This window comes from Ruditapes philippinarum, unplaced genomic scaffold (assembly GCF_026571515.1).
Source record: "Ruditapes philippinarum isolate M1 unplaced genomic scaffold, ASM2657151v2 ctg3980_1_1_1_1, whole genome shotgun sequence".
Lineage (NCBI taxonomy): Eukaryota > Metazoa > Mollusca > Bivalvia > Venerida > Veneridae > Ruditapes > Ruditapes philippinarum.
Window position 1 is genome coordinate 114069 of NW_026866446.1, and position 27966 is coordinate 142034.

The window sequence follows — 27966 nt, forward strand, 5'->3', positions numbered from 1 at the left end:
TCCCAAAAGTAGACTGGTCCCCTGCGCACTTCTAAAAACGGATGGGAAAGGCGGTGGGTACAAAAATAAATATTGGAAAGTAAGCAACATCCACATGATTTCTTGATAACTTGTCTGATAAAAATACGGTAAAACAAAAAATGAACACTACGCGTAATCACAGTCAAATGAAATGGCGTCGAAAGAAGATTCAATAAATCTGAAATATTCCGCGAAAAACGAGTGATTTTGTTCCCAAAATTTTCGTCCCATTACATATTCCAAAGTATGATAAGACTTCAAAGTCTTATAACAAATTCATAATTATTTCAATTAAAAAAGTGAATAAAACTGTAATTTCGACAAAGAAACGGTCCAGTTCTAGTTGTAACAGATGATCTCAGGGCATTTTTTTGTCAAAATTGTGAAGGGGCCTGGGCCTGTTCATTTTGTGAAAAAAGCGCCATATGTCATAAAATTGTGAAGAAAAACGAATGACATATAACTTGGCATTTCGCAACATTTTGAAACTGGAAAATGGTTGATTTTAATTTCTGACCTGGGTAAAATCTGCTTCAAGTCAGTACATTAACCCGGTTAACATGCCCAAAAACTATATATCTTGATTAAAACTATTTATGTGTTATTGCAATTGGGAAATCAAGTTTAACCAGAAGGTAAACAATGTATTTCGAAGACAAAGTCCCAATATTTTGTGAAATCTCTCTTGAAATTGTGATTTTTTTTCTGCCTATTTGTGAAAAAAAAGTGCAATTTTGAATTGTGAAGGGGCCTTATATCGGTAATGTAACGATTCGCCACACTAACGATTCGCCACATAACAATTCGACACAGAGTTATAACGACTCGCCACAGTTAAATAACGATTCGCCACATGTTCAAATACAAACTTGTTCACACCTGTTTTCAAATTGTTGACGGAAAACTTTTTTATAATTTATATTTCATTTGTTAATTACATAAATAAATTACACTGAATAAAGCTTTTATTGAATAATAAAACACACGAAAACCAGATATTTTATTAACAAAATTACATAACACATTTTATAACTTCGTTATTGATATAAACTGGAAAAATATACTAACAACTTTTATAGAATAAAAACACATGAAAATAAATATTTTATTACCAAAATTACATCACACATTGTAGATGAGAAAAACTTCGTTATTCCAGGTAAGTATATTAACATACGTACCTGGTTATTCATAAAAACTGGAAAATTATATGAAAACAGCTTTTATTGAATAAAGACACATGAATATTTTATTACCAAAATTACATTACACATTGTAGATAAGTTAAACTTCGTTATTTACAGAAAGATGAAAAAAGTATTCGTTAATATGGGAGATAACGTCATAACGTTATTACCGAGAGATTACTTTCCCTTGCACCATAACGATTTTAAATGACCTTGGTTGTTTATTGTGTAGTCTATTTATAGATAAATTATTGGAAAAACATGCTGACGTAAAATTATGCTAGAAAAACGTCACTGAATGTTTACTTCTGCGCTTATTTTGAAATGGGTAGAAAAGGTTCAGAATTGACCATTGATGTAAAAAATATTGCTGTTTGTATGTATAATTATGGAATGTCAATAGCGGAAATTTCGAGAACTCTTCAGAAACCTCACAGTTCCATATCATCTGTTTTAAAAAAATTCAAATCATCAGGATCAGTGGAAAATTTACAAAGATCAGGCCGACCTCGATCAGTGACAGACAGAGATTATCGCCATCTTGAAAGGACTGTGAAGTGCAATCGTCGGGCTTCATTAGCAGACATAACGAGTAAATTTAATGAGGGGAGAGCAGCGCCAGTTTGTAAGAGAACTGTTCAAAATCATTTACATAAACATGGATTTTCTAAAAGAGTGAGTAAGAAAAGAGTTATTGTGTCAAAGGTGAATAGAGCAAAGCGCCTTTCTTGGTGTAGAGAGAAAAGAAGGTCTAAAGTAGTAGGTGAATGGGATCGTGTGATATTTTCTGATGAAAGTCAAGTTGTAATAGGCAGTGACAATAGAGTTTTGATATGGAGGAAGCGTGACGAAGGGTATAGACCTGATTTATTGACTCCGAAATCTTCCAATAACAAGAAGGTGATCAAAGTGATGATATGGGGGTGTGTCACTTGGCATGGTGTTGGTACTCTAGCGAAAGTCAGTGGTAACATTAATGCTCAAAAATACGAGGAAATTTTAGAAGAAAATCTTTGGCCAGTTATTGCTCGTCATTTCCCCGATAACTCCTACACTTTTCAGGACGACAACGCACCTGTTCATCGTGCACGCAGTGTCAATCTTTATAAGACCAGAAACGGTATAAAATCCATGTTTTGGCCAGCACAATCACCTGATTTAAACATAATTGAAAATATCTGGTTATATATTAAACGGAAACTTTCAAACAGTACAGTTATCATTAACAGTGAGCAGATATTATTTGACGAAATTTTTCGGATCTGGCAAGAGATTACACCCGCCTATGTTCAGAGCCTGTACAAGTCTATACCACGGAGAATTATGCAAGTTATAAGGTTCAAAGGGCATTTAACTAAGTATTAAACTTAGTAAACCGAGTTTAAAAGTTAGTTTACTCGTTCAGTTAATGTTAAAATCAAGTTTGAAGTTATGTATGTAAAAGACAGAAAATCCAATATGGCCGCCAAATCACGAATACTTTTTTCATCTTTCTGTATATAAACTGGAAAATTAAAAGAAAACAGCTTTAATTGAATAAATGACAATAAATATATTTTATTACCAAAATTACATCACACATTTTAGATAAGTTATTTATATAACTAACATATTGTATTACAAAATTTACATACATAAGCTTAATTGCCGCATTGTTTTGAAATCTGCTCACATTGTCAGATAATTAAAGGATTATTTCGGTGTCAATTTAATATTTCTACAATTTAGGGCGATTGGCTTGTTAAAATAAAAGGTGTGACAAATGGTTTAGATATGCGTTCTTTAATCAATTATCGTAATGATCACATGTTTTTGCAATATCTTTTTTTAAATATTTGACATATATATAAATGAATGGTAATGATATTGTGATGTTCTTTGTTCCTTTTTTTGCTTTTGTCATGTGACCATAGAATTATTATATTTGTAGTTATTGTATGTAACGAGATACTGTAAATGTATAAGTTACCGAAATAAACTATAGACCCTTCTTAATATTGCCTCATACATATTCATAGATTTCTCAGAACGAGGCTAACAGGGCAAGCTGTGGTATCTGCTCTATGTAAACATATCACGAATATATGGTAGTCCAACTAATTGTACTGCGCGACGAGATATTGTGCTATTTTCGTGTCTGGGCAATATCTCGCCTCTCTAAAGCGAGATTCTGCCCCAGAACAAAAATATCTCAGAATCAAGCTTTGGCGCGTCAATATATTTTGACTAGAATATATGGCCGAAAGATTTTTCTACAGTGTCAGAGATCTTGATAATGTTCTGTTTGCTACATACTTGTTGAGAACTATATTTAATATTAAAAGATCTTCTGGAGATGAATAAATCAACAAAGGGTTTAATTTACACTATATACAGTGAAGGTCATACAAGACCTGATAAGTCAATTAAAGTTTATGATAATTCCAAGTAATTTCTAATATTCTTTGTCAGTATAAATATCAGGTTAACTCTTTGCAACTTAAATAGACATTATCTGCGTTATCAGTATTTTATTGCTAACCTCAACACATGTTGGTCAAGAGTGTATTAAGCAATTTACTGATAATAGATGTAAACAGTTGGATGCTGAATTCTGTACCATACTTCCCCTAAATTTAGCTATTGAAATAAAAAAGTTTTATTCACTTTGTATTTAAAAGTAAAAAATTCTGGATGACTCTCTAGAAACTGGTTAATTTTACAGACAGCCTAATCAAATCAAAATGATATTCACATGAAAATAGCGGAATTAGTACTCAGGAATTTTATGAATACTTTTCTAAATTGAGTGATGATTTGCCTGATGTTTACAATGATAATGTTGAACAATTCTGTAGCAGTCACAATTTTGTAAATGAGGAATGTATTTTTGAAGAACTAGATTCTCCAATAACGGCTGTAGAAATTGAATACGTTATACGTTATTTGAAGAAATGTAAATCCTTTGCGGGTGATCAGCTTTTAAATGAATATTTTATTGAATCTTCAGATATACTGATGTCACATTTAGTAGAAATTTTTAACGGTATATTGGATAACGGTGTATTTCCAGATCAGTGGATGAATAGTATTATCGTTCCTTTATTTAAGAAAAATGACCCATGTGACGTAAAAAATTATAGATGTATTACTTTAGTGAGTTGTTTTTCAAAGATATTTACAGGGGTTTTAAATAAAAGGATTTCCGATTGGGTTGAAAATAATAATGTTGTTAGTGATGCCCAGTTCGGTTTTCGTAAGAATCGTTCAACTATTGATGCAATATTTGTATTAAATGCTATTGTTAGTAAAATTTTAAATGAAAATGAAAGACTGCCATGTGCTTTTATCGATTTTAAAAAAGCATTCGATAGTGTATATCGTAATGGTCTGTGGTTTAAGCTTTATAATGTTGGACTCAGAGGCAAAACATTAAATATTTTACGAAGTATGTACTCTAAGGTTAAAGTTCATGTCAGAGGTTGTAAAACATATTCAGATTATTTCGAATGTTCAATAGGATTAAAACAAGGGGAGGTAATGTCCCCTTTACTTTTTTCATTATTTTTAGAAGATTTAGAGTTATTTCTCCAAGATGACGTAAACTCTGGTATTAGTTTTGATGAAGTTGCTTTTATACTTATGTCATTTGCAGATGATATGGTCATCTTTGGGAAAAATACTTCTGACTTACAAAAGAATCTTGATTTATTATTCACGTATTGCAGTACTTGGGGATTAGAGGTTAATCCGGATAAAAGTAAAATTGTTGTTTTTAGAAAACGTGGGCCTTTAAAGCATGATGAAAAATGGACTTATAACAATATGCATATAGAAGTGGTTTCTAACTTTAATTACCTTGGCACAGTTTTTAATTATACCGGAAATTTTAACCTAAATCAGGAAACATTGACTGGTAAAGGCTTAAAGGCATTAAATATACTGCTTGCTAATACCAAAGGCATGTCATTAAAGCCAAGCACCCTTTGTCAACTATTTGATGCATTTGTTGGCTCCGTGTTAAATTATGCGAGCGAGATATGGGGTTTTAGCAAAAGCAAAGACATTGAGAGAATTCATTTAAAATTCTGTAAGTCAATACTCTATGTTAAACAAAGTACTAGCACTATAACTATTTATAGAGAGCTATGCAGATACCCGCTGTTCATTAACAGATATGTCAGGATTGTAAAATACTGGCTAAAAATTGTAAACAGTGAAAATATTATAGTTAAAAAGATGTATGAAATAATGTTAAATGATTGTCAAAGAGGCAAGGTAAATTGGGTATCTAAAGTAAAATCTTTGTTAGAAAATAATGGATTTTTATATGTATGGAACAATCCTGATATTATTAATATTAAAACGTTTCCTTTGTTATTCAAACAAAGACTAACGGACCAATTTGTTCAGGCATGGACTGCCACATTGTCTGTTAGTTTAAGTTTATGTACTTATAAATTATTTAAAAACTCTTTTAAATTTGAATATTATTTAGATAACAATACATACAATCAGATTCGAAAACGTTATATTAACAAATTTTATTTTTACAGACCAAGTGTTGTTAAATTTATAGAACTTATGCAATCTGTAAACTATTCTGTAGTAATTAAACTATGTAAATTTATACGAGAAGCATTTATAATAAGACAAAACATTGTAAACAACTATACTTAGAAGTAATTATGGCTACTTCCTGTAATCACTTACATGTGTATTAATTTAATATAATAATTTCTACGTTATTTGGTATTGTACAATAAATATCTGATACTGTGGTGTAAATGTATTGTAAAAATATGTTAAATAATTATCATATGTTCATGCGCTCACAGATTGTTGTAATTGTACATAGTTCATCCTCTTGTATATGCTCATTATGCTTACTTGTTTTCAGTGAGTTTAATCATTCATGTCTTTTTTTGTATTTGTCATGTGTAATATGTATATATGTTAATTGTATCATGTAACAAGAAACATAACTTGTTTACGTTACTTAATAAAGAATCTTGAATCTTGAATCTTTGTTTAAACATGACACCCCCGTCCTATACATTTCAATGGATTTTCAGCATCATAACACATGATGTTGTTTACAGCAATGTAAAAATACATTTCATGCTAAGTAAGGAACGTAAAACTTATATATTATCAACTATTTAATTAATTACAGTATAAAATATTTAGTATATAACGAAATACAATCATTTAATTGCAAATATCAGTCAAATATTAAGACGAAGCTGAAGTATCATTAGATTATTGCACTTGTCCAGTTGGTCCGACTTGATTATGTGGTCATATTGTTGAAACCCTCAACTGGCTGGTATATAACAAATCATTAGGGAACACGGCACTTCCAGAGGATGTTGCCTGGACTTACCAACCCCAAATATTCCATGTACATAGGGGACTGAACATTCGCAAAAAACCTGCGCAATACCTTGCAGTTGTAGGGTATTAGGAAAGGCAGCATCGAGTTTTAGCACTTCTTTTAACATTCCAAGACATATTCAACAATATAATGCAATAAGAGAACAAAATATTAAATGTAATAAAAAAATTGACATATTCCCTGCACCATATATGTAACAAAGCACAATGTTAAAAAACAAAGTAATGCGATGATTTCTTTTAAAGTTTTTATTTAAATTCAAGGCGCTAAAGACTGAACAAATGGTCCTTTAAAATATGCTAAAACATTTCGCCAGTCAAGCTGATTGTTTTGCTTGCATCATAATAAACGCTCTTAATGTTTTTCCTTTTGAAAACTGTAATGAATATATAGTAAATTTTGTTGGAAATTCTGTATAACATTACAAAATATACAACTGTCAACATTTGAAATTTTGTTTGTATCAAACGTTCAATATCACTGTTTGTTTTCTTCCTTAGTGTTCTGTAATTCTTCTTTGAACTGATAGTTTCTTGCCACTGCCATGAAGAGATATTACAATTAAAGGCGATGTTAATACCAATTGTCAATTTGTGTTCATGACTGTTACCAGTGGAGTTCCTGAAAAATATATACCTTTTATTTAGAAGTGGAAACAAGAATCATGTCATTTCTAGAATATTAAATCGATTTATATTTTAATTGCACATATATTTTTTTACAGGGGCTGAACTTTGTTTATGTGTAAAAAATGAAAATTAAGTCTTGTGTATACCTTTCATCTGGTAATGAAATCTTCTTCTTTAGTGTTCATCTTATTGTTCTGTTGATTATTACTCCAGTCGAACCATCTACAGGGTACATAATTCTGTTCTCTTCAGACATATATGAATTTATGTCCATGATTGTTAATCTTATTGTGTGAAATGCTTCAAAACGAGCAACTATTGCAAACTATTGATCTGAAATAGTACATAAAATAACCGTTATTGCTTTTTAGTATAAAAACGGTATTGATTAAGATTCTTTTAAATGTTATCATTATAAGTGTGATATTTCAAATGAAATTTATGAACAAACATATTGTTATGTTTATATATAAATGAAACATTTAAAACAATGAGAAATGAGTGTAATTAATGTAAGTAGTAATACAACTTAAGTAGCTTGGTTTAAAAAGAAAAGAACAATGGTATTTACCTTGAAATGTTCTTTCATCCATCTTATTTTCACAAATCCTTTACTTTGTTAAACTCACATCCTTAGGTATTTTATGAAAATTAACGGTATAATTATATCTAGAATTGGAATAACAGAGTGGAATAAAAATGAGATTTCCCCAGCAAGTTTAACACACTAGGGCTTATCAGGTCAGACATTATTTGTTTATATTCATGCCCTGTTAGCCTCTCTCTGGTGATGGAATGTAAAGTATGCATATAATTTGAGAAAGGCCTATTTCTTCTCTTCTTCTTATATTAATTGACAATTATGTTTATGATTAATCAACATATAATTATTTTCTTGTAAATGTACTCCTGTAATAATGTTACTTTATTAAATTGAAAATCCGCGATGGGCTTTAAGTTCATGCAGTTACTTGTATTAAGAAACATTATTAAATTATTGTCATTGTCAAATTATTAAAACAAAAGGAAAACGTTTGTTGATAACTAAAAAAAATCATTGTCAGATCTATAATCATACTGTGGCGAATCGTTATTTAACTGTGGCGAATCCTTATTACTCTGTGGCGTATCGTTATGTGGCGAATCCTTAGTGTGGCGAATCATTACTAATTCCTTATATCGGCCCCTGTTATAGAAGGGAAAAAAGACCTGGATCTGTAAGATCATATAGAGCTTACTGTATAGGATTGTTCATGAAAAGGAATAGCTGGAAAACAGATTAAATTTACCCATTTCATAAAGGTTAGAGATTTTTTAAAAAGTTAAAACATTTTTAGCTCACCTGACCACGAAGTGGTCAAGGTGAGGTATAGTGATGGGGCTATGTCCGGCGTCCGTCGTCGTGCGTCGTGCGTCGTCAACAATTGGGTTGTTAACAGTCTAGCAGTCACAGTTTTGATTGGATCATCATCAAACTTTGTCAGAATGTTTGTCTCAATGAAATACAGATCGAGTTCGAAGATGGGTTATCTCCGGTCAAAAACTAGGTCACAGGAGCTAAAAATAGAAAAAGCTTGTTAACGCTCTAGAGGTTGCAGTTTTCATCCAAATATTCTGGAAATTTGTCAGGAAAGTTGTTTTAATGATATCTAGGTCAAGTTCGAAGATGGGTCATCTCCGGTCAAAAACTAGGTCACAGGAGCTAAAAATAGAAAAAGCTTGTTAACACTCTAACAAATGGGTTGTTAACAGTCTAGCAGTCACAGTTTTGATTGGATCATCATCAAACTTTGTCAGAATGTTTGTCTCAATAAAATACAGATCAAGTTCGAAGATGGGTTATCTCGGGTCAAAAACTAGGTCACAGGAGCTAAAAATAGAAAAAGCTTGTTAACACTCTAGAGGCTGCAGTTTTCATCCAAATATTCTGGAAATTTGTCAGGAAGGTTGTTTTAATAATATCTAGGTCAAGTTCGAAGATGGGTCATCTCCGGTTAAAAACTAGGTCACAGGAGCTAAAAATAGAAAAAGCTTGTTTACACTCTAACAATTGGGTTGTTAACAGTCTAGCAGTCACAGTTTTGATTGGATCATCATCAAACTTTGTCAGAATGTTTGTCTCAATGAAATACAGATCGAGTTCGAAGATGGGTTATCTCAGGTTAAAATCTAGGTCACAGGAGCTAAAAATAGAAAAAGCTTGTTAACACTGCAGTTTTCATCCAAATATTCTGGAAATTTGTCAGGAAGGTTGTTTTGATGATATCTAGGCCAAGTTTGAAGATTGGTCATCTCGGGTCAAAAACTAGATCACAGGAGCTAAAAATAGAAAAAGCTTGTTAACACTCTAGCGCCTGCAGTTTTCATCCAAATATTCTGGAAATTTGTCAGGAGAGTTGTTTTGATGATTTCTAGATCAAGTTTGAAAATGGGTCATCTCCGGTCAAAAACTAGGTCACAGGAGCTAAAAATAGAAAAAGCTTGTTAACACTCTAGTGGCTGCAGTTTTCATCCAAATATTCTGGAAATTTGTCAAGAATGTTGTTTTGATGATATCTAAATCAAGTTCGAAGATGGGTCATGTCCGGTCAAAAACTAGGTCACAGGAGCTAAAAATAGAAAAAGCTTGTTAACACTCTAGGGGATGCAGTTTTCATCCAAATATTTTGGAAATTTGTCAGGAAGGTTGTTTTGATGATTTCTAGGTCAAGTTTGAAGATGGGTTATCTCCGGTCAAAAACTAGGTCACAGGAGCTAAAAATAGAAAAAGCTTGTTAACACTCTAGTGGCTGCAGTTTTTGATTAAAATATTCTGGAAATTTGTAAGGAAGGTTGTTTTAATGATTTCTAGGTCAAGTTCAAAGATGGGTCATCTCTGGTCAAAAACTAGGTCACAGGAGCTAAAACTAGAAAAAGCTTGTTAACACTCTAATGGTTGCAGTTTTCATCCAAACATTCTGGAAATTTTTCAGAAAGGTTGTTTTGATGATTTCTAGGTCAAGTTTGAAGATGGGTCATATCAGGTCAAAAACTAGGTCATAGGAGCTAAAATTAGAAAAAGCTTGTTAACACTCTAATGGCTGCAGTTTTCATCTAAATATTCTGGAAAATTTGTCAAGAAGGTTGTTTTGATGATATCTAGGTCAAGTTGGAAGATGGGTCATCTCCGGTCAAAAACTAGGTCACAGGAGCTAAAAATAGAAAAGCTTGTTAACACATTAAGGGCTGCAGTTTTCATCCAAATATTCTGGAAATTTGTCAGGAAGGTTGTTTTGATGATTTCTAGGTCAAGTTCGAAGATGGGTTATCTCGGGTCAAAAACTAGGTCACAGGAGCTAAAAATAGAAAAAGCTTGTTAACACTCTAGTGGCTGCATTATTGATTCAAATATTCTGGAAATTTGTCAGGAAGGTTGTTTTGATGATTTCTGGGTCAAGTTCGAAGATGGGTCATCTCAGGTCAAAAACTAGGTCACAGGAGCTAAAAATAGAAAAAGCTTGTTTACACTCTAGTGGCTGCAGTTTTGATTCAAATATTCTGGAAATTTGTCAAGAATGCTGTTTTGATGTTTTCTGGGTCAAGTGCTAAGATTGGTTGTGTCCGGTCAAAAACTAGGTCACAGGAGCTGAAAATAGAAAAATCTTTTTAACACTTTAGTGGCTGCAGTTTTGATCCAAATTTCCTGGAAATTGGTCAGGGAGGTTGTTTTGATGATTTCTAGGTCAAGTTTGAATATGGGTCGTGCCCGGTCAAAAATTAGGTCACATTGCCCAAATATGGAAAAATCTTTATAACACACTAGAGGTCACATGTTTGACTCAGTTGTCATCAAACTTGGTCATGATGCTTGTTTAAGACATTGCTTGGATGCGGTTGTGTCAGGTGAGCGATCCAGGGCCATCATGGCCCTCTTGTATACAATACAATCACATGGTTTTTATAGACGCATACAAAACAATCCTTAAGGGCGTCGAAACTGGTCACTCCAGGATATCCCTATTTCTGGTATTCTCATGGAATATTTTTTTCACTAAAGAGTTTCATTTGTAAAAAGACTTACTGGTTTGGGACCACCAAAATCGGACAACCACCAACAAAAGCCCCAATATGCCAAATTTAGTTTTACTTTCATTTGTTCAGTGGTAATCAATGTATCGGTCACATTTTTATCAACACTAAGTATAGGTTAGAGTGCATATTGGGTGTTCTTCGTAAATAAGAAAGCTAAAAAGGAGCGGAGCTTGCGAAGCGACTGTAGCTTTCTTATTTACAAAGAACATCCAATATGCACTCTAACCGGCTTAGTGCTCCGCCCACTTGCATTTTATAATAATTATATAAAATGCCAGTTTATATAAAATCTGTTCTATTAAGGTTTGAAACCTGAAAATTTGAAAAATCCTCGTCAGTGATTGGCTTAAAAAAATTGGATTGGCTTAAAAAAATTGGCAAGCACTAAACACTGATAAATAGTGATAAATGCATATGTTCTTCAAGAACGCTGTCGGATATATGAGAATCAATAGCTTTAGTGGACCATACCTCATTTTAACTCCTAGAAGTATTATTCTTATATGAAATTAAGCAGAGCCTAATATATTGAACTGGGAAGTCAGTTAAAAAAATTATTCACTATTCACTTTTCCATTTTAAAGGTTTCATTTCGTGTTTCATCACAAATATATATACATTGTCTTTTGGTGTCTACCGAGGGCCTGCACATTCAAGAGAATGATATTATGTTTGCATGTTGTGAAATTTCAGAGGATCATGCCACTGTTTTATAATAACGTTTAGAAAATTTAGTCAGTACTTAAATTCATAAATCTTTTTAAGATATATAATAATAACAAACAACACATTATGTGTTCCAAAACATATTGGAACCATATTAATAGTATATAAGAAATGCATCATTATCTCAGTGAAGTTGTGTTTGTACATTAAAAATGGTTTTGTAAAAAAAACATCTTTTTTTAAAGAAAGGACAGAGAAAATGAGGATAAAACAAATTGAGAGACCTTAAGCGTGAAAAACTTCAAAGCAAAAGGGAATCTGACTCCTTAATTAAGTAATTAAATTTATTTCTACGGAAATATTTTAATGTCTACTTCAAGAATGTTGATGTTGAAAATTTGGGCGTTATAAGTGCAATACCTGACCTCATATACCAGCTATAATCATTTGCAGAGTAAACAATAGAATATCCAAAACGCCAGCATTTGCTGCTGAAATATTGTTAATCATGTTAAAAATAAAAAATTAAAACACCCAAGCATTTAAATGAATTTCTTAACATCATGTACATATCTGTCCGGATGGTACTGACGTTGAAATTCGGGGGGTCAAGAAAGCAATGCCTGACCTCATATACCAGCTATAATCATTTGCAGAGTAAACATTTTAAACAATTTAAAACTTCAGCATTTGTTGCTGACACATTGTATATCATGTTAAAAATCAAAAATCAAAACACCCAAGCTTTTATCTGAATCAAATCACGTCATGTATGTATCTGTCCGGACACATGGTACTGTAGTGTAGACAATTTAGGTAATTTTGATACCGTCCTTGTCGATTCTCAGATATAAGTGTCAATACATTCAGAAATAAACAAACTAGTTTGTTAGTTAAGAGAAGAACCAAGCTGAACTGTGTCAATTTTTTAGGTCTTTGGGTTAAATATTATGAAATCTGTACAGAAAAATGTTCAAAAAGTACCAGGTTGATGGTCCACGACCAGTACAGGAATTTTAGATCAAATTGAACAATGGCGAATGCAAAATTAAATTTAGTGCTCTATGTTTTGTTACAAAACTATTTTTGGGGAGGCTATGCCGACCCAATGTTAATAACTGTCTGTCAAATCTTACTGCCGCGGTAATCAGGTCAAAAAATAGTACCTTGATTTTTTCTAAGCTGACTCATCACTCATCACAGACATTTACAATATGAAAATATTTTCATTCTTTAATTTCATATCTGCAATTTGTAAAGATAATAATTCTCTGAAAAATTCTTGATTTTTGTTTGTTATTTTTTCAAAATCACTACTCCGTGACGTCATACTGCCGCGGTAATCAGGTCAAAAAATAGTACCTTGATTTTTTCTAAGCTGACTCATCACTCATCACAGACATTTACAATATGAAAATATTTTCATTCTTTAATTTCATATCTGCAATTTGTAAAGATAATAATTCTCTGAAAAATTCTTGATTTTTGTTTGTTATTTTTTCAAAATCACTACTCCGTGACGTCATACTGCCGCGGTAATCAGGTTTAGGCATACGTACGTCTGTAATAAATAGTTCTGGTATGAAAACCCTTCTACATAATAACTTTATCAATAATTTTTTAACAAAAAGCATAAATGAAAATTTATAAGTAAATGCTTTAATTAGGTGGCAAATATTCTTTATTATTTTTGATAACAATTTTCCAATTACTACGCAGCGACCAACTGTTTATGACGGGTCATTAACTAGAACGTTGCAACTACGTATTCTCAATATCATGCATGTTCTTTTGTTGTTATAAACTATTAATAGTCCTTAATATTTTTTAAAGACAAATAATTGTAAACTGTCGCTTACATCAGAGACATGGATCATGCTTGCGTGATAACTAAGGAAAACTAACTTATGAGTACACCCTAGAAGGCTGTACGCGGAAAACGCTCATAAACCGCTAAATCATATAGCTGTTTAGTAAATATTTTGCATACATTTAACTAAAAATTCACTGATGGTGATGAACATATAGTTTAAAAACATTATATTCTTTAACCATTATCGCCGAAAAAAAACTATTTAACTACAAAACCCTAAGGACCTCCGACAAAATTCCAGCACAATATTACATTTTACATTAGCAAAATAAAAAAAGCAATACTTATATTTTCATCTTACATAATTCATTAATCAAACTTTTAACATAAAAGTATCTTTGGTAATTGACAGATCCCTACTCTGATCTTTTATTTGTATAGGAATAAATTTAAACATGTGCTCTTTTGTTTAGGAATATTTTGTAGTGAAAGTCTTATATATTCACTAATCTCATAATTAGAATTAGACAGGTCAGGAATTTATACAAACAGTTGTTTAGTTAACTATGCTCATTTTAATCCCAATAGAAACATTCAAATATTTGTGGTAAAAAACATGACCAAAGTACCTAGTAGTCGTTTACCCGGTGGTGTTCCCATTAAACTGATTATAGATTCGAATTGATTAGAAAACACAAATAGAAACATGTGTTTCCGTACAACAAAATCGGAAGTAAAGTGAACAGGTAATTGACAGAAATATGTGGTCAAATATGTTTAAACAAGGAAATCATTATTTCAGAGAAAGACGCAAAGATCAGTATGACCCCGTATTGTGTAATTAGAAAGTTTATTCAATTCTAGGGCATACATCATAATTTGATAGTCCATTTGTAATAAAATTCAAATTTTCAATACAGATTATGAGATACATAAAAAATATTAAAGAATAAGAAGCTTTAATTAAAAACAAAAACAAAAAACAAAAACAAAAAAAAAAACGCATACATATACAAATTACTTACAGTCGAGCATCGGGAAGTCATTAACATATCTTACGAAACTTTAATTTGAAACCGATATTTGCTCGCGCTGAAGTGATAAATGTTTATTTGAAAAATAAAAAAAAGAACTTTTATGGTTGTGTTCTAAAAATAATGGACGGCATAAGAGGAATTTCTTTTTCATTTTACAACACTTGAAAAATTACTACAGAAAATGTGTTGTTGTTTTGTTTTCAACAAAAGTGTGTGTGTTTTAAGTTTATTTATACTCGGCGCCGGAATAACCATATGTCCGAGATTATAGCATCTGGGACGTCTTTTTCAAGCAGATTCTTCCTGGAAGCCCATTCTTCGTTCTTTGGTGGTAAAGGAGACGACAATACCGTCAAGGCATCAACTTTCTGACTGACGACAACAAAAACGGCATCTATTAGCGCCAAACCTCCAGAGTAAGTCACGACAGGTCAACCAATCACCTCTGGTACTTATGATGACTTGACTATGACCTTCCGTGTGCCTTCTCCGCGACGTGCACGCCTCTGGAGGTATTTGGAGAAGTTTCAACAAACACTTCCAAAACACGCCATTTATAACACCATTCATAGCACTGTCGGCTTCGATGTTCTCGTCTATTTGCGGGAAATGGTCGACAGGGAAAACCCTACGTAATAACGGCACACCCTGTTAACAACATATTTTCCGCAGTATATATTTCAAGCTAGTGAGGTTTAAAAATACACGTAGAATCTATCGATTAACTACCATAAGTTGGTTGAGTGTTGAGTGTTGGCGGTAAAAAAAGAAGATATAACTTCCTGATCAATTTTCACTTAGGTTGATTCAGTTTTGAATAAGCTTTGCAGAGATGTATTTTTTCAAGAAATATTTAGCTTTAATATTATCCGACGCCGTCAGTAATGAAATGGGATTAATTTTCTGAAACGTGATTTTATTCGAGATTTGCTTCTGAAGAAGACAACCTTCTGTCCGTAGAGCATGAATGTTAATTAATACTCATCACAAGACAGTATCTTATTGATCTCAATTATGGTACATCTAAACGTGTATAATTTTTATGTTCAATAAAAATGTTGCATCACTTGCAGTTGTTATTATCATTCAATAATATTAAAATGACATAAAATATTTATGATGAACAGTCCTAGAATATTTTGATAAGGAACCGTCAGTTGTAAAATGTTATTGTTATCTGATAATGAACAGTCGTCATACTTGCTGGTATGTCATTTATTATTGACAGTTTAGGTTTTTCAAAATTTGCATGATGAACAGTCCGAATGTAGACCTTAATTAAATGTTCTGGAATATTAACAAAATGAATAGTCAACCTCATTAACCATATATATGAATGGTTGAACACAACAGTAAGGATAAATAGCGCAATGTGCATATCTTTTTATTTTGGTAGCATATTTTAAGCAAAAAGAAAAGAAACTATAAGTCTGAAACATTCTCTCATAGCATCCCCATCAGTACATTCAGTGCTTTGATTATACTAAATTAATGTGCTTTCTTGCTGCCCATAAATACATGTCAGACATGTCCCAAAACTGCCCTTATATTGTTCTGTTTAACAAGGTACATCGCGTTTGTTTTGCATATGCTTGTGTTAGTGGTCCATATAGACAATAGTCATACAGAGTTTATCCTAAGTATTCAATATCAATAGTGAAACACGCATATTTAAAATCACAGTAACTAATGAAAGTAATATGCCTTAGATGTCCCAATATACCAGACAATGCTCTATAATTAATAATAAAGTAATTTTATTTATTTCAACTTTCCTAAATGGTAATATTTTAATGTTTATTTCAAGAACGTTGACTTTGAAAATGTTAATGTCAAGAGTTCAATACCTGACCTGTTATACTAGCTATAATCATTTGCAGAGAAAACAAATGAATATCCAAAACTTCAGCATTGACAGCTGAAATATTGTATATCATGTTAAAAATAAAAAATTAAAACACCAAAGCTTTAATCGAATTGAATTAATGTCCTGTACATATCTGTCCAGACACGTGATACTACAGTGTGGACAATTAAGATAACTTTAATACCTTACTAAATTGGCCTCAGATATAAGTGCCAACATAAATCAGAAATAAACAAACTAGTCTGTTAGTTAGGAAAAGAACCTGTGTCAAATTTTCAGATGTCTACCTTTAAAATTTTTAATAATATGAAATCCGTATGGAAAAAGGTTAAAAAAGTATCAAGTTGATGGTCTCTGACCATTAGACCATTTTGAGTTGCTGATAATTTTATTTACGTCTCAGACATAATATCTATTAAAATAGAAATAGGCAAAATTTTTAAGCCTCAATGTAATTTGCATGTCGCCTATTGGCAAAGTTCTGTCAGTAAAAAACATTTTAAAGGGACTCCACTGAGGTTTAAAAGCCTAAAAACAAAATTGAATTTCTTTCATAAATGAGCTGGGCACTTTAAACAGAAATATATGCAAAGATAGTTAAGAAATATACTTTGAAATTAATTGAAAGTCATATTTTTATGCTTTTCTTAGCCCAATTTGATGAAAAGTGTTTAAACGCTTTTCATTTTGGGCCATTTTTTTACAATTTGAATAATTATTCTGGAAAAACGAAGTGCGCGAATGATCAGAAACTCTGGATCATAATAAAATAATAAATAGTGGCAAACAGTGGATAATTATGACATCTTTTGTATAAATGATATTTTAGCTTTTTGTCACAATTACATACACTACAATAAATAGCACATCAAATGGTTTTTGCGGTTTTATGTACATGTACAAGTTCAGAATTTTTTGCCAAGGTCACAGTATGTTAGCTAAATGGTAAGTGATTAATCTTGCTGGGAAGAAAGACAAGATGATGTATTAAATACAGATGTTTCCTCCAGTTACATATATGAGCAGCGTCACGACAAAACCAACATAGTGCGTTTGCGACCAGCATGGATCCAGACCAGCCTGCACATCCGCGCAGTCTGATCAGGATCCATGCTGTTCGCTATCAGTTTCTCTACTTGTAAAAGAGGTGGAAAGCGAACAGCATGGATCCTTATCAGACTGCGCGGATGCGCAGGCTGGTCTGGATCCATGCTGGTCGCAAATGCACTATGTTGGTTTTGTCGTGATGCGGCTCATATTATCATTCTTTGATAGCTCAGTATGCTAAATTTCTATATTTTCTCTTGCAGGTGTAATTATAGACTTGAAATAAAACATGGAAGCTATACATTGTAGGCAGAAACAGGTTGCTGTTTTAAAAGATTTATTTGGAAAGGTAATGTATAAATAAGATAATTTAAGATTGACATAACCTAGCTTACATTAGCTAAAAGTTCTTAGACTAAAATTTAACCTTTTAAACTCGCTTTAGAATGAAGTGTCTTTTCTTTATGATCTGATTTTTCCTGATTCTGTTTTAGAAAAAATTTGTTCCTTGTTGATCAATTGTAGCATACTTCAGTGCATTGAAGTGCGCTTTTGTTATAACATAATATTGTTGTTTGCTGTCTGTTGTCTTACCTTAATCTACAATTTCAGTAATGTAAACTGTATTAACATATTTTTAAGGTGCCTTTAATCATATTTAGAAATGGTGTTAATCACATACCCATGCCGCTTTTTGTGACTCCGTAAAAATGGTAATGCACAACCGTACATATATTTTGATGTGTCATCATTTGCCTTAAACAAACATGGTGTAAAGACGCGCTAAATGTTTGTGTTACACTTAAGGCATGTCAGTGAAAAATGATGCTTTTTTTGCTATGTGAGTAATAAAATATTATACAATTATTGACTAGTGAGCCATTGAATATGATGTGATATTCACAGGCAGATGACATATTGACCGAGGCGATAGCCGAGGTCAATATGACTTTCTGCCGGTGAATATCACATCATATTCAATGGCTCACTAGTCAATAATTGTTTTATTATATGAATAAGGAATAAAAAGAGTCACAAAAAGTACAACCTTATATACATGTACAAATTTTGCCTTGTTGAAGCGTGGGAAAAAACACGCACGTGTTAGGCGTGCAACGACTATGCAACGCTGCGCATACAAAAATAATTCAAGTTGATACTCATCATTACGGTGTAGTCTTTGAGCATAATAGTAAAGTAATGATATTTTAATCGAGAAATATGCCATAAAGAACAAAAAGAAACAATTATTTTTCAATTAACACGTGTAATTACACAGTCTACGGTGTATGGTCATTGAATATGAGTCTTAATCTATTTTTAGACTGGGAAAATCCAATTCAGCCAGTTAATATGATACTACACCCAGTGAATATGATTTTATAAAAAGTTCTGTTGACTACTGTTTGGACCAATGAGATTACAGCTATATTTAGATCATATAATAATAATTCTTGTAAGTTCAGTACTGGATTTATTGAACTCATTGAATACAATAACACCATACTCGCCAGAGGCTCGCATGATATAATCTTATTCAACTCATTCAATAAATTCAGTATTGAACTTAAACTTATTCAATATGATATTATCCTTTATTTGTTGTTTGTACTTTGACTTTGGAGTGTGGTTGAAATTGCAAATTTCAATCAAACCATTGCCACTCACTGCTGTGGTCAATGACTTCAATTTCTTTCATGTGGGGAAGTTGTAAACACCAGGTTGCTGATGGAAGGTCATGGGTCTACTTATGCGCATACTTGTGCAAAGAGGCACCTTATGCCTACATGCAACAATAAGGCTAAAAAAATAAAAAAAATAGTTGTTAGTTATGAAAACTCAAGAGACATTAGTTTTTATAATGAAAACATGCAGATATATGTAATATTTTTATTGGCAGCCTCATCAAATGAGTGTACCATCCTTGTTTATTTATGGCCATACATCAACAGGCAAGACTCTTGTTCTTAATACTCTACTGAAAACCATGAAGGTATGTAAATCTTAAACACATACATTAAGATTTAAATAAAGACTTTATTCATATTAATTTATTATTATTATTAGTAGTAGTAATAGTAGTTGTATTGTAAGTTTTATTATTAGTATTATTAGTTGTTGTTTTCTGTATTTGCAGCTACCTCACGTTATTGTGAACTGTGTGGAGTGTTACAATGAACGTTTTTTATATGAATATATCTTGAACTACATTGCTGGCAACTTTGATATGATGGCAGCAACAGCTGACCTTATCAAATGTGACAATATGAATGATTTTATACGTCATCTCAAGCAAATTGTGACTGGACTAAATTCTGAAACATTGTATATTGTGAGTATCTGAAAATTTTTTATAAGTTTATTTTTCTGCATTAAAGAACCTTTCAGTTTGCATATCCTTAATAAACTGCCATACTTGATAGCATAATTTTGTACTAATTCTTATGGATTTAAATTACTGGTATGAAGATTTCTGATGTTTACACATGGGGTGTTTGGGGCCATAAGACCATTTTATGGATAATATTTTTCAAGAAGTGGTCCTGGTTTAGAAGTATGACAAATTTGATATGATTTATGCAATGTGGTTTATAAACATTTTCTTTTAATTACATTTCTTAACTCTTCTTAACTTCCAAGCCGGCTTACCCCAATAGGAAGAGCATCAGATTAAATTCATGGATCACTGGTTCAATCCTTGAACAAGTCTACATTTGAGCCCCGCCATGACAAAACCAACGTAATACGTTTGCTACCAGCATGGATCCAGACCAGCCTGCGCATCCGCACAGTCTGATCAGGATCCATGCTGTTCGCTTACAAACCCTATAACAAGCAGAGAAACGAACAGCATGGCAAACAGCATGGATCCTGATGAGACTGCGGGAATGCGCAGGCTGGTCAGGATCCATGCTGGTTGCAAACCCATTACGTTGGTTTTGTCATGATGCTGCTCATTTCCATGTTACAATTGATCTTCAACAGTGAATATAATGGTTATTTGTCTGTCGTTGCTGCTTTAGAAATCATGTTGATCACTTGCCAAGAAATTGGTAATTACTGGTTAGTTATCCAGGAAAGCTGGTTAGGTGGATCACCTGCCAAGATATGACCAAAATGATGTCTTAAAATCGGTATTTAAAACAAAAACAAATAAATAAATGAGACACACTGATGAATCAAGGTTTTTTCCTGGTATGCATTTTCAAGACGTGCCATTCAGCCTGTTTCAGACAATCTGTATCATAGCTTCTTGAAAAACAGGCAATAAATTTGAGCTAAAAAAGGAGTTAGAAATAGAAACAATGAGTTAGAACAACTTTATCTTAGCACTACCTGTAATTCTTTTGAGTAAGGTCAATTGGGTTCACTGATGCTAAAGAAATGTTTATTGCATAACCTTCCATTAAGTTGCTTTTGTTTAACCATAGTTTTACTTTATTGATAATTTTGAATATAAATGGAATAATTTGTATAGCAGCATTAAACTGAGTTTGAACATTTTACCAGAGATAATTATATTAAAAAATGAAAATGATAATCAAAAATCATTATTTTTACAGGTGTTTGACAAAGCAGAGTTTCTTCGAGACATGGAACCAAATATTCTGCCAACATTTCTGAAACTGCAAGAATTGGTAGGTTCTACATTCTAAATACGGCAGGTTAGAAGTAGAAAAAAGCTCAAGTAGAATTTATTTAATGATTGTTATGTTGGAATTAATACTGTTTTTAATTTATGTAAAATGGTTAACCAAGTAAAGACATGATTAAACACATGATAAGCCAGATAGGCAGACAACATAGACAATTAGGGACATGATAGCCGTCTAGGCACAGGACTAGCCAAGTAGGCACATAATTAGAAATAAATAGGCACAAAATCAGCTAATTAGCACATTATTATCCATGCAGGCACATGAATTGCCAGTGGTTTGCTCTTAATGTGCAAATAGGGTACCGTATAAGTGGTTTTTTCTGCGGTGACTTTATTTCTGCATTTTCTGCGGTCAGTTTCAGTACCGCAGAAATAAAAACCGCAGAATATTTCTCCATGTTTATTTTGTAAGGATATGTGTCCTACATTATGACCTGTTTCCTCTAAAGTAATATCGACTAACGGATTATAACGGGTCATCGAGTTATATAAAATTGCTTTCGGTTAAGTATGTAATATGTGCTTGTAAGGATGTACCTATTGTTAATTATGCCAATTTATGAATAAAGATATTTAAACATCATAGTGTTTGCCTGTATGCTAAAAAGGTTGTTAACCACTAAATCATTAAAACCATTTTAACCCTTATACTGCTAAATAATTGGCATATACATTAATTGTTGTCTGATTTACGATAAACTTCTATCAATTTTATTAAATTAAAGATACTACCGGGGTATATTTTTCACACGTCATGTCAGGCTGATCAAAAGATGCATGCTGTCTATTGTTGCACATTATATTTGTTTGCAAGCAAACAAATATAATTGTTTGTAATTACTATATAGTTTTACGATGATAAACAAAATTTTAATACGAATGTGTACATGCAAATAAAATAGGTAGAGTAATGTGACTAAGACTTTGATAAGATGAGCCACAGAATTTAAATCACGTTTTGTCCAAAGACTGTGCCGCAGAAATAAAGTCCGCAGAAATAAAAACATGCCAAAATTCGGAAAAAACGCAGAATTTGAAGCCCGCAGAAAAAACCACTTATACGGGTTATACAATAGGGAGTCTGTATTGTGTTTAGCAGGTATATTGTATGTGCTCAGTGTGCTTATTTAGCTTATAAGTCTCTACTATAGATAGATATTCTTAATAATATCTGTCATATGTTGCGGTTCGGATCAGAATATCCGTCACAAGGGAGGACCTGCCTTTGGGTGGGTTCCCAACTGACGGATATATTGATCTGAACCTTTTTTGCATATTCTACCATTTTCTATTATATAAATAACTCTTTACCTTAATAAAACAATTTTCCTTCATTCCATGGAAATTTATGTCATTACACCCGTAACTATTTTCTTACAACAGCATATACAATTACAACTTCATTCATAATGGTAAAATTATGTCATCCTAAACGTGCCATTGAACAGCAAGCACCCCCCTATGCCAGATTAAATTTCCGTTATGTGTAAAACTAAAGTAAACGACAATCTGATATGCAAGAATACTCTTTTCAGGCTGACTTGAATGTATGTGTGATAATGGTATCTGATATTGTTTGGGAAAAGTACAGATTTGGTACTGGATTTTGTGAGCCATTTGTGATAAACTTTCCTGATTATAGTAAAGGTTTGTAACAACTTAGTTTAATCATCAATGCTTGCCTCCGTACAAGAAAATGTGACTGCTTATCAGATCAGTGATATTTTTAATCATGATAAATGAAGAACATTTTCATTTACAAACCTCAAGCTTTGAAAGACATTAATGTTAAAGATTTAGGTCATAAAAACTTCACAACTGAATGTGTCTCCATTTAATTACCACAGAAGACTTTGGATTCTTTCTCTGAATATGGTATTTTAGGTAATCTATGTTAAAATATTCCATAGGGCAATTGTTGTTTAAATTTACTCAGAATGATTAGGAAGAGGAAAATGGACAAATATCTAAGTATTTTCTTAGTATATTGTTGGCCTCAAATCAAAACAGTATAGTATCCCAGTTTAGAATCAAAGCACAGAAGGCGCTGAATTTGTTTGGGTCTCAGAATGTCAGAAAGGTGAAGGTTGTGAAATTATAAACCAATTTGTTTTTGTAAAGTGCCACCAGTGCTTTCCAGCGTTTTAATTGTAGTAAATTGGCTATAAGACTAATTTAAATACTGATATTCAATTCAATGTTTATTTGACTTAACCCATTACTTCATATACACGCCTTTTAACGCCTTTTTCACCCCCCCCCCCCTTTTTGTTGTCTCAAATGGTGAAAAAATGCCTTATTTAGGCCCCCAACACTTGTTTTTGTTTGAGAAATGTTGTTAAAAAAAGTGACCAGTTTTTCGGCGCGGCCCCCCAACCAAAAGATACATCAGGGGGTTGCCAGAAGGGGGATGTGCCCCCTTCTGTTTGGGGGGTTTGAAGGGGGGCGGAGTCATTCTCATCGCCATGAAAATTTTGGACTTGTGAGAGGCTATAAATGACCTCAGATTGATCATAAGGTAACGTGTAACCAACGCTGGAAAGCATTTGACTCTATCTCAATCCATTGAGAAGTTGCAGCACTTTGAAATCAATTATGATGGAAAAAATCAACGCAAAATAGTGATTTTTGGCAATTTTGAGATGTCCCCTCGTTGCCATGGTAACTGAAATTTTAAGCCTGAGCATGTTGTTGCAACGGCAATGGTCCAGTCAACATTTGTGCCAAGTTTGATTAGTGTTGAAGCAGTTTTTATAGTATTATAGCAATTTGAACTTGTAACGGGAGACTTTTCAATGAAAACAGCCATTTTTTACAAAATGCTCATGAAGTAATTGGTTAATGAAATTAATCAAAAAATCTACAAAACAACAATATTTCTTCAAATTTATATGACAGGCCATGTTTAAACATGGAAAACGCGATTTTGGGTAATTCCAAGTATTTTCATCATTTTCTGTTAACCCATTACGCGATATACACGCCTTTTTCACCCCACCCCTTTTTGTTGTCTCAAATGGCCCCCAACACTTGTTTGTTTTTGTTTGAGAAATGTTGTTTAAAAAAGTGACCAGTTTTTCGGCGCGGCCCCCAACCAAAAGATACATCAGGGGGTTGCCAGAAGGGGGATGTGCCCCCTTCTGTTTGGGGGTTTGAAGGGGGGCGGAGTCATTCTCATCGCCATGAAAATTTTGGACTTGTGAGAGGCTAAGAATGACCCCAGATCGATTAAAAGGTAACGTGTAACCAACGCTAAAAAGCATTTGACTCTATCTCAATCCATTGAGAAGTTGCAGCACTTTGAAATCAAATTTGATGGACAAATAGTGATTTTTGGCAATTTGAGATGTCCCCTCGTTGCCACGGTAACAAAAAATTTAAGCCTGAGCATGTTGTTGCAACGCCAATGGTCCAGTCAACATTTGTGCCAAGTTTGATTAGTATTGAAGCAGTTTTTATAGTTTTATAGCAATTTGAACTTGTAACGGGAGACTTTTCAATGAAAACAGCCATTTTACACAAAATGCTCATGAAGTAATGGGTTAATGAAAAAAATAAAAAAATCTACAAAACAACAATTTTTCTTCAAATTTATATGACAGGCCATGTTTAAACATGGAAAAACGCGATTTAGGGTAATTTCAAGTATTTTCATCATTTTCTGTTAACCCATTACTTCATATACACGCCTTTTAACGCCTTTTTCACCCCCCCTTTTTTTGGTGTCTCAAATGGTGAAAAAATGCCTTATTTAGGCCCCCAACACTTGTTTTTGTTTGAAAAATGTTGTTAAAAAAAGTGACCAGTTTTTCGGCGCGGCCCCCCAACCAAAAGATACATCAGGGGGTTGCCAGAAGGGGGATGTGCCCCCTTCTGTTTGGGGGGTTTGAAGGGGGGCGGAGTCATTCTCATCGCCATGAAAATTTTGGACTTGTGAGAGGCTATAAATGACCTCAGATTGATCATAAGGTAACGTGTAACCAACGCTGAAAAGCATTTGACTCTATCTCAATCCATTGAGAAGTTGCAGCACTTTGAAATCAATTATGATGGAAAAAATCAACGCAAAATAGTGATTTTTGGCAATTTTGAGATGTCCCCTCATTGCCATGGTAACAGAAAATTTAAGCCTGAGCATGTTGTTGCAACGGCAATGGTCCAGTCAACATTTGTGCCAAGTTTGATTAGTGTTGAAGCAGTTTTTATAGTATTATAGCAATTTGAACTTGTAACGGGAGACTTTTCAATGAAAACAGCCATTTTTCACAAAATGCTCATGAAGTAATGGGTTAAACAATTTGAAAAAAAAAATGAGTTGCCTTTACTGGGATTTGAACTCCAGACCTCTCGCTTCCTAAGCGAGCGCGCAAACCCCTCGGCCACCGTGAATTTATATGTTAACAGCCTGAAGAAAACTATATTATTCTAGATTAGGGTTTGTAACGGCGCTAACTGTTGTTTAACACAGATGTAAATAATCATGGAGCTTACTATAAGCATGTATATCTATAAAGAATAAAACAATATTAGAAATCTTCGACCATTCGGGAATTATTTTGCTTGAACATTAATGCGCCTATCATTTTACCATCTTTACGCAGTGATCTCCCTTGAATTTTTCGGCGTTAGTTTACATATAAAGGGAAGTAACCGCTTCAAAAAAGTGGACTACTTTCGGCACTTGCAATTAACAGCATTAGAGTCTGAAATTTCGCTACCATTATTTGTTTGGTCTGACGACCAAACAAATAAAAATGGCCATTACCACTGTGACTGAATGACCTACTTCTGTGTTGATGAATATATGACCTTTTCTAGCATTGAATCGTAAGGCAATCACAACACTGTTTAAAGTATTTTTTGTAACCATTATGAAAGTCCTTGAATTATTATTTGATCTATTTCAGAGGAGCTTGTAGAGATTTTATGCCTTGATTGTCCGGAAGATTACCCTATTGGTTTCTACAACATGTATGTCAATCTTGTCCTCAGTATCTTCCATTATGCCTGTACAAATTTGAAAGAACTTAAACATCTGGTATGTATATTTATTAAATTTATAAGTAGAATAAGTTTGAGGTTATAAATGCTTGTTTAAGTTGTATCACAAAAGAAACTGAAAATTTTGTTTGAAGTTATTATCTTTAAATGTGATTTAATTACTTTAAGTGTTTAGTAATAATTGATTGTATTTTCTAATTTCACAGATTTCACAATTTCATATGTAATGAAAACATAGATTATTTCTGCTAGATATTTTAATTTTGATGAAACACTGCAAGAAAGATCATTAGATAGTCTATTACAAAATTTAGAAAGTATTTTTTGTTGTCACCAGATCTGAAAATATTAAGAAAAACTTTAAGATTGTTCTGAATTGCTCAGACCTGCAAGATTGCCACAAAAACTTAAAATATATGTAAGATTTAAAACAAAATCTGATTTGCTAGGCAGATTTTGATGCTTGTTTGATGGTCCTTTACTTATTATGCTATATTGAACAGTGCCTGTATATTATGACCATGATGCAAACATTATTTGGTGCATTCTCTTACTGTAGGTGTTACTGAATTTCAAACATTATACACAGCCAATAAAGAAAGGAGAAGGTAATTTTACAATGTTTTGAACTTTTTAGAACCAAACATAGGGCGTCCTTGACCGAGTGGTTAAGGTTGTTGGTTTCAACCACTTACCCCTTACTGCTGTGGGTTCAAATCCCAACAGGTACTTTAGATTCTTTCATGTGAGGAAGCTATCCTGCTAGCCTATGGAACGCCGGTGGTTCTATTCCAGTGCCAGTCCGTGCCTGAACAATGCAGAGAAGGGAACATGAGGTCTTCCTCCACCAGTAATCTGGAGCGTTGTCATATGACCTATACTGTGTCAGTGTGATGCAAAAGCCAATCAAACAAACAAGAACAAAACATTTTATTTTCAGACAGTCAAAAGAAAATCCTTTTTACATCAATAAATTTGCACAAAAAATATACAAATTACTTTTTGGTTTTCATAATATATAAGTATGACATTTTGATACATAATGTTTTATCAGTCGTTGTGAAAGTATATGCTATAACTGAGATTATACAAGGTTCAGAAGTGATACATTTGTACTATTTAAGATTTATGTGAATTCTCTTCATTGTTGATCTGTCTATATTTACACTAACAATATTATTAGACTAAGTGGAGGTAATTCTGATTAAAATATATACTACATACAGCATATTGCAAGAAAAGAATATCATTTTCCAGCCAATTTAGATTTAATCATAATATAAATATTTTGATGAAATCTTATGGCACTGAAATAACATGATGACTCTCTTGTTTTTAGATTCAATGATACAAAGAAAGCTAGGGGAATAAGTTTTGTATTGTATATTTGTTTTCTCCCTTTTCTTTATAGTTTCCATTACTGATACAAAGAAGTTATGGAAAAATATAGAACCACATTTAAAGAAAGCAATGTCAACGTTATACCTGAGAGAAGTTTCTAGTTGTCAATGGGAAAACTACCAGTATCAGTTAGAGACTTCAGAAAATGCTTCATTACAAGGTATGTTAAACATTGATCCAGAAATAAACAT

The 27966-nt window shown here is 32.8% G+C and overlaps 1 protein-coding gene and 1 long non-coding RNA gene across 2 annotated transcripts; one reads left to right on the forward strand and one right to left on the reverse strand.

The window, feature by feature from the left end:
* Window positions 1-20: 20 nt before the first annotated feature.
* Window positions 21-27966, forward strand: LOC132732505 (origin recognition complex subunit 5-like; the record flags this gene model as incomplete). The annotated part of the gene is made up of 9 exons (XM_060718946.1): window positions 21-79; window positions 17979-18064; window positions 19616-19708; window positions 19853-20047; window positions 21279-21353; window positions 22909-23020; window positions 26281-26411; window positions 26934-26982; window positions 27786-27966. Coding segments are annotated over exons 2-9 (896 nt in total), but the record flags the coding sequence as incomplete, so codon positions are not given.
* Window positions 6239-7960, reverse strand: LOC132732506 (uncharacterized). Its single transcript, XR_009626059.1, has 3 exons — window positions 7786-7960; window positions 7361-7547; window positions 6239-7206 (listed from the first exon to the last, which is right to left on the reverse strand). It is a non-coding gene; the product is annotated as an uncharacterized LOC132732506 (long non-coding RNA).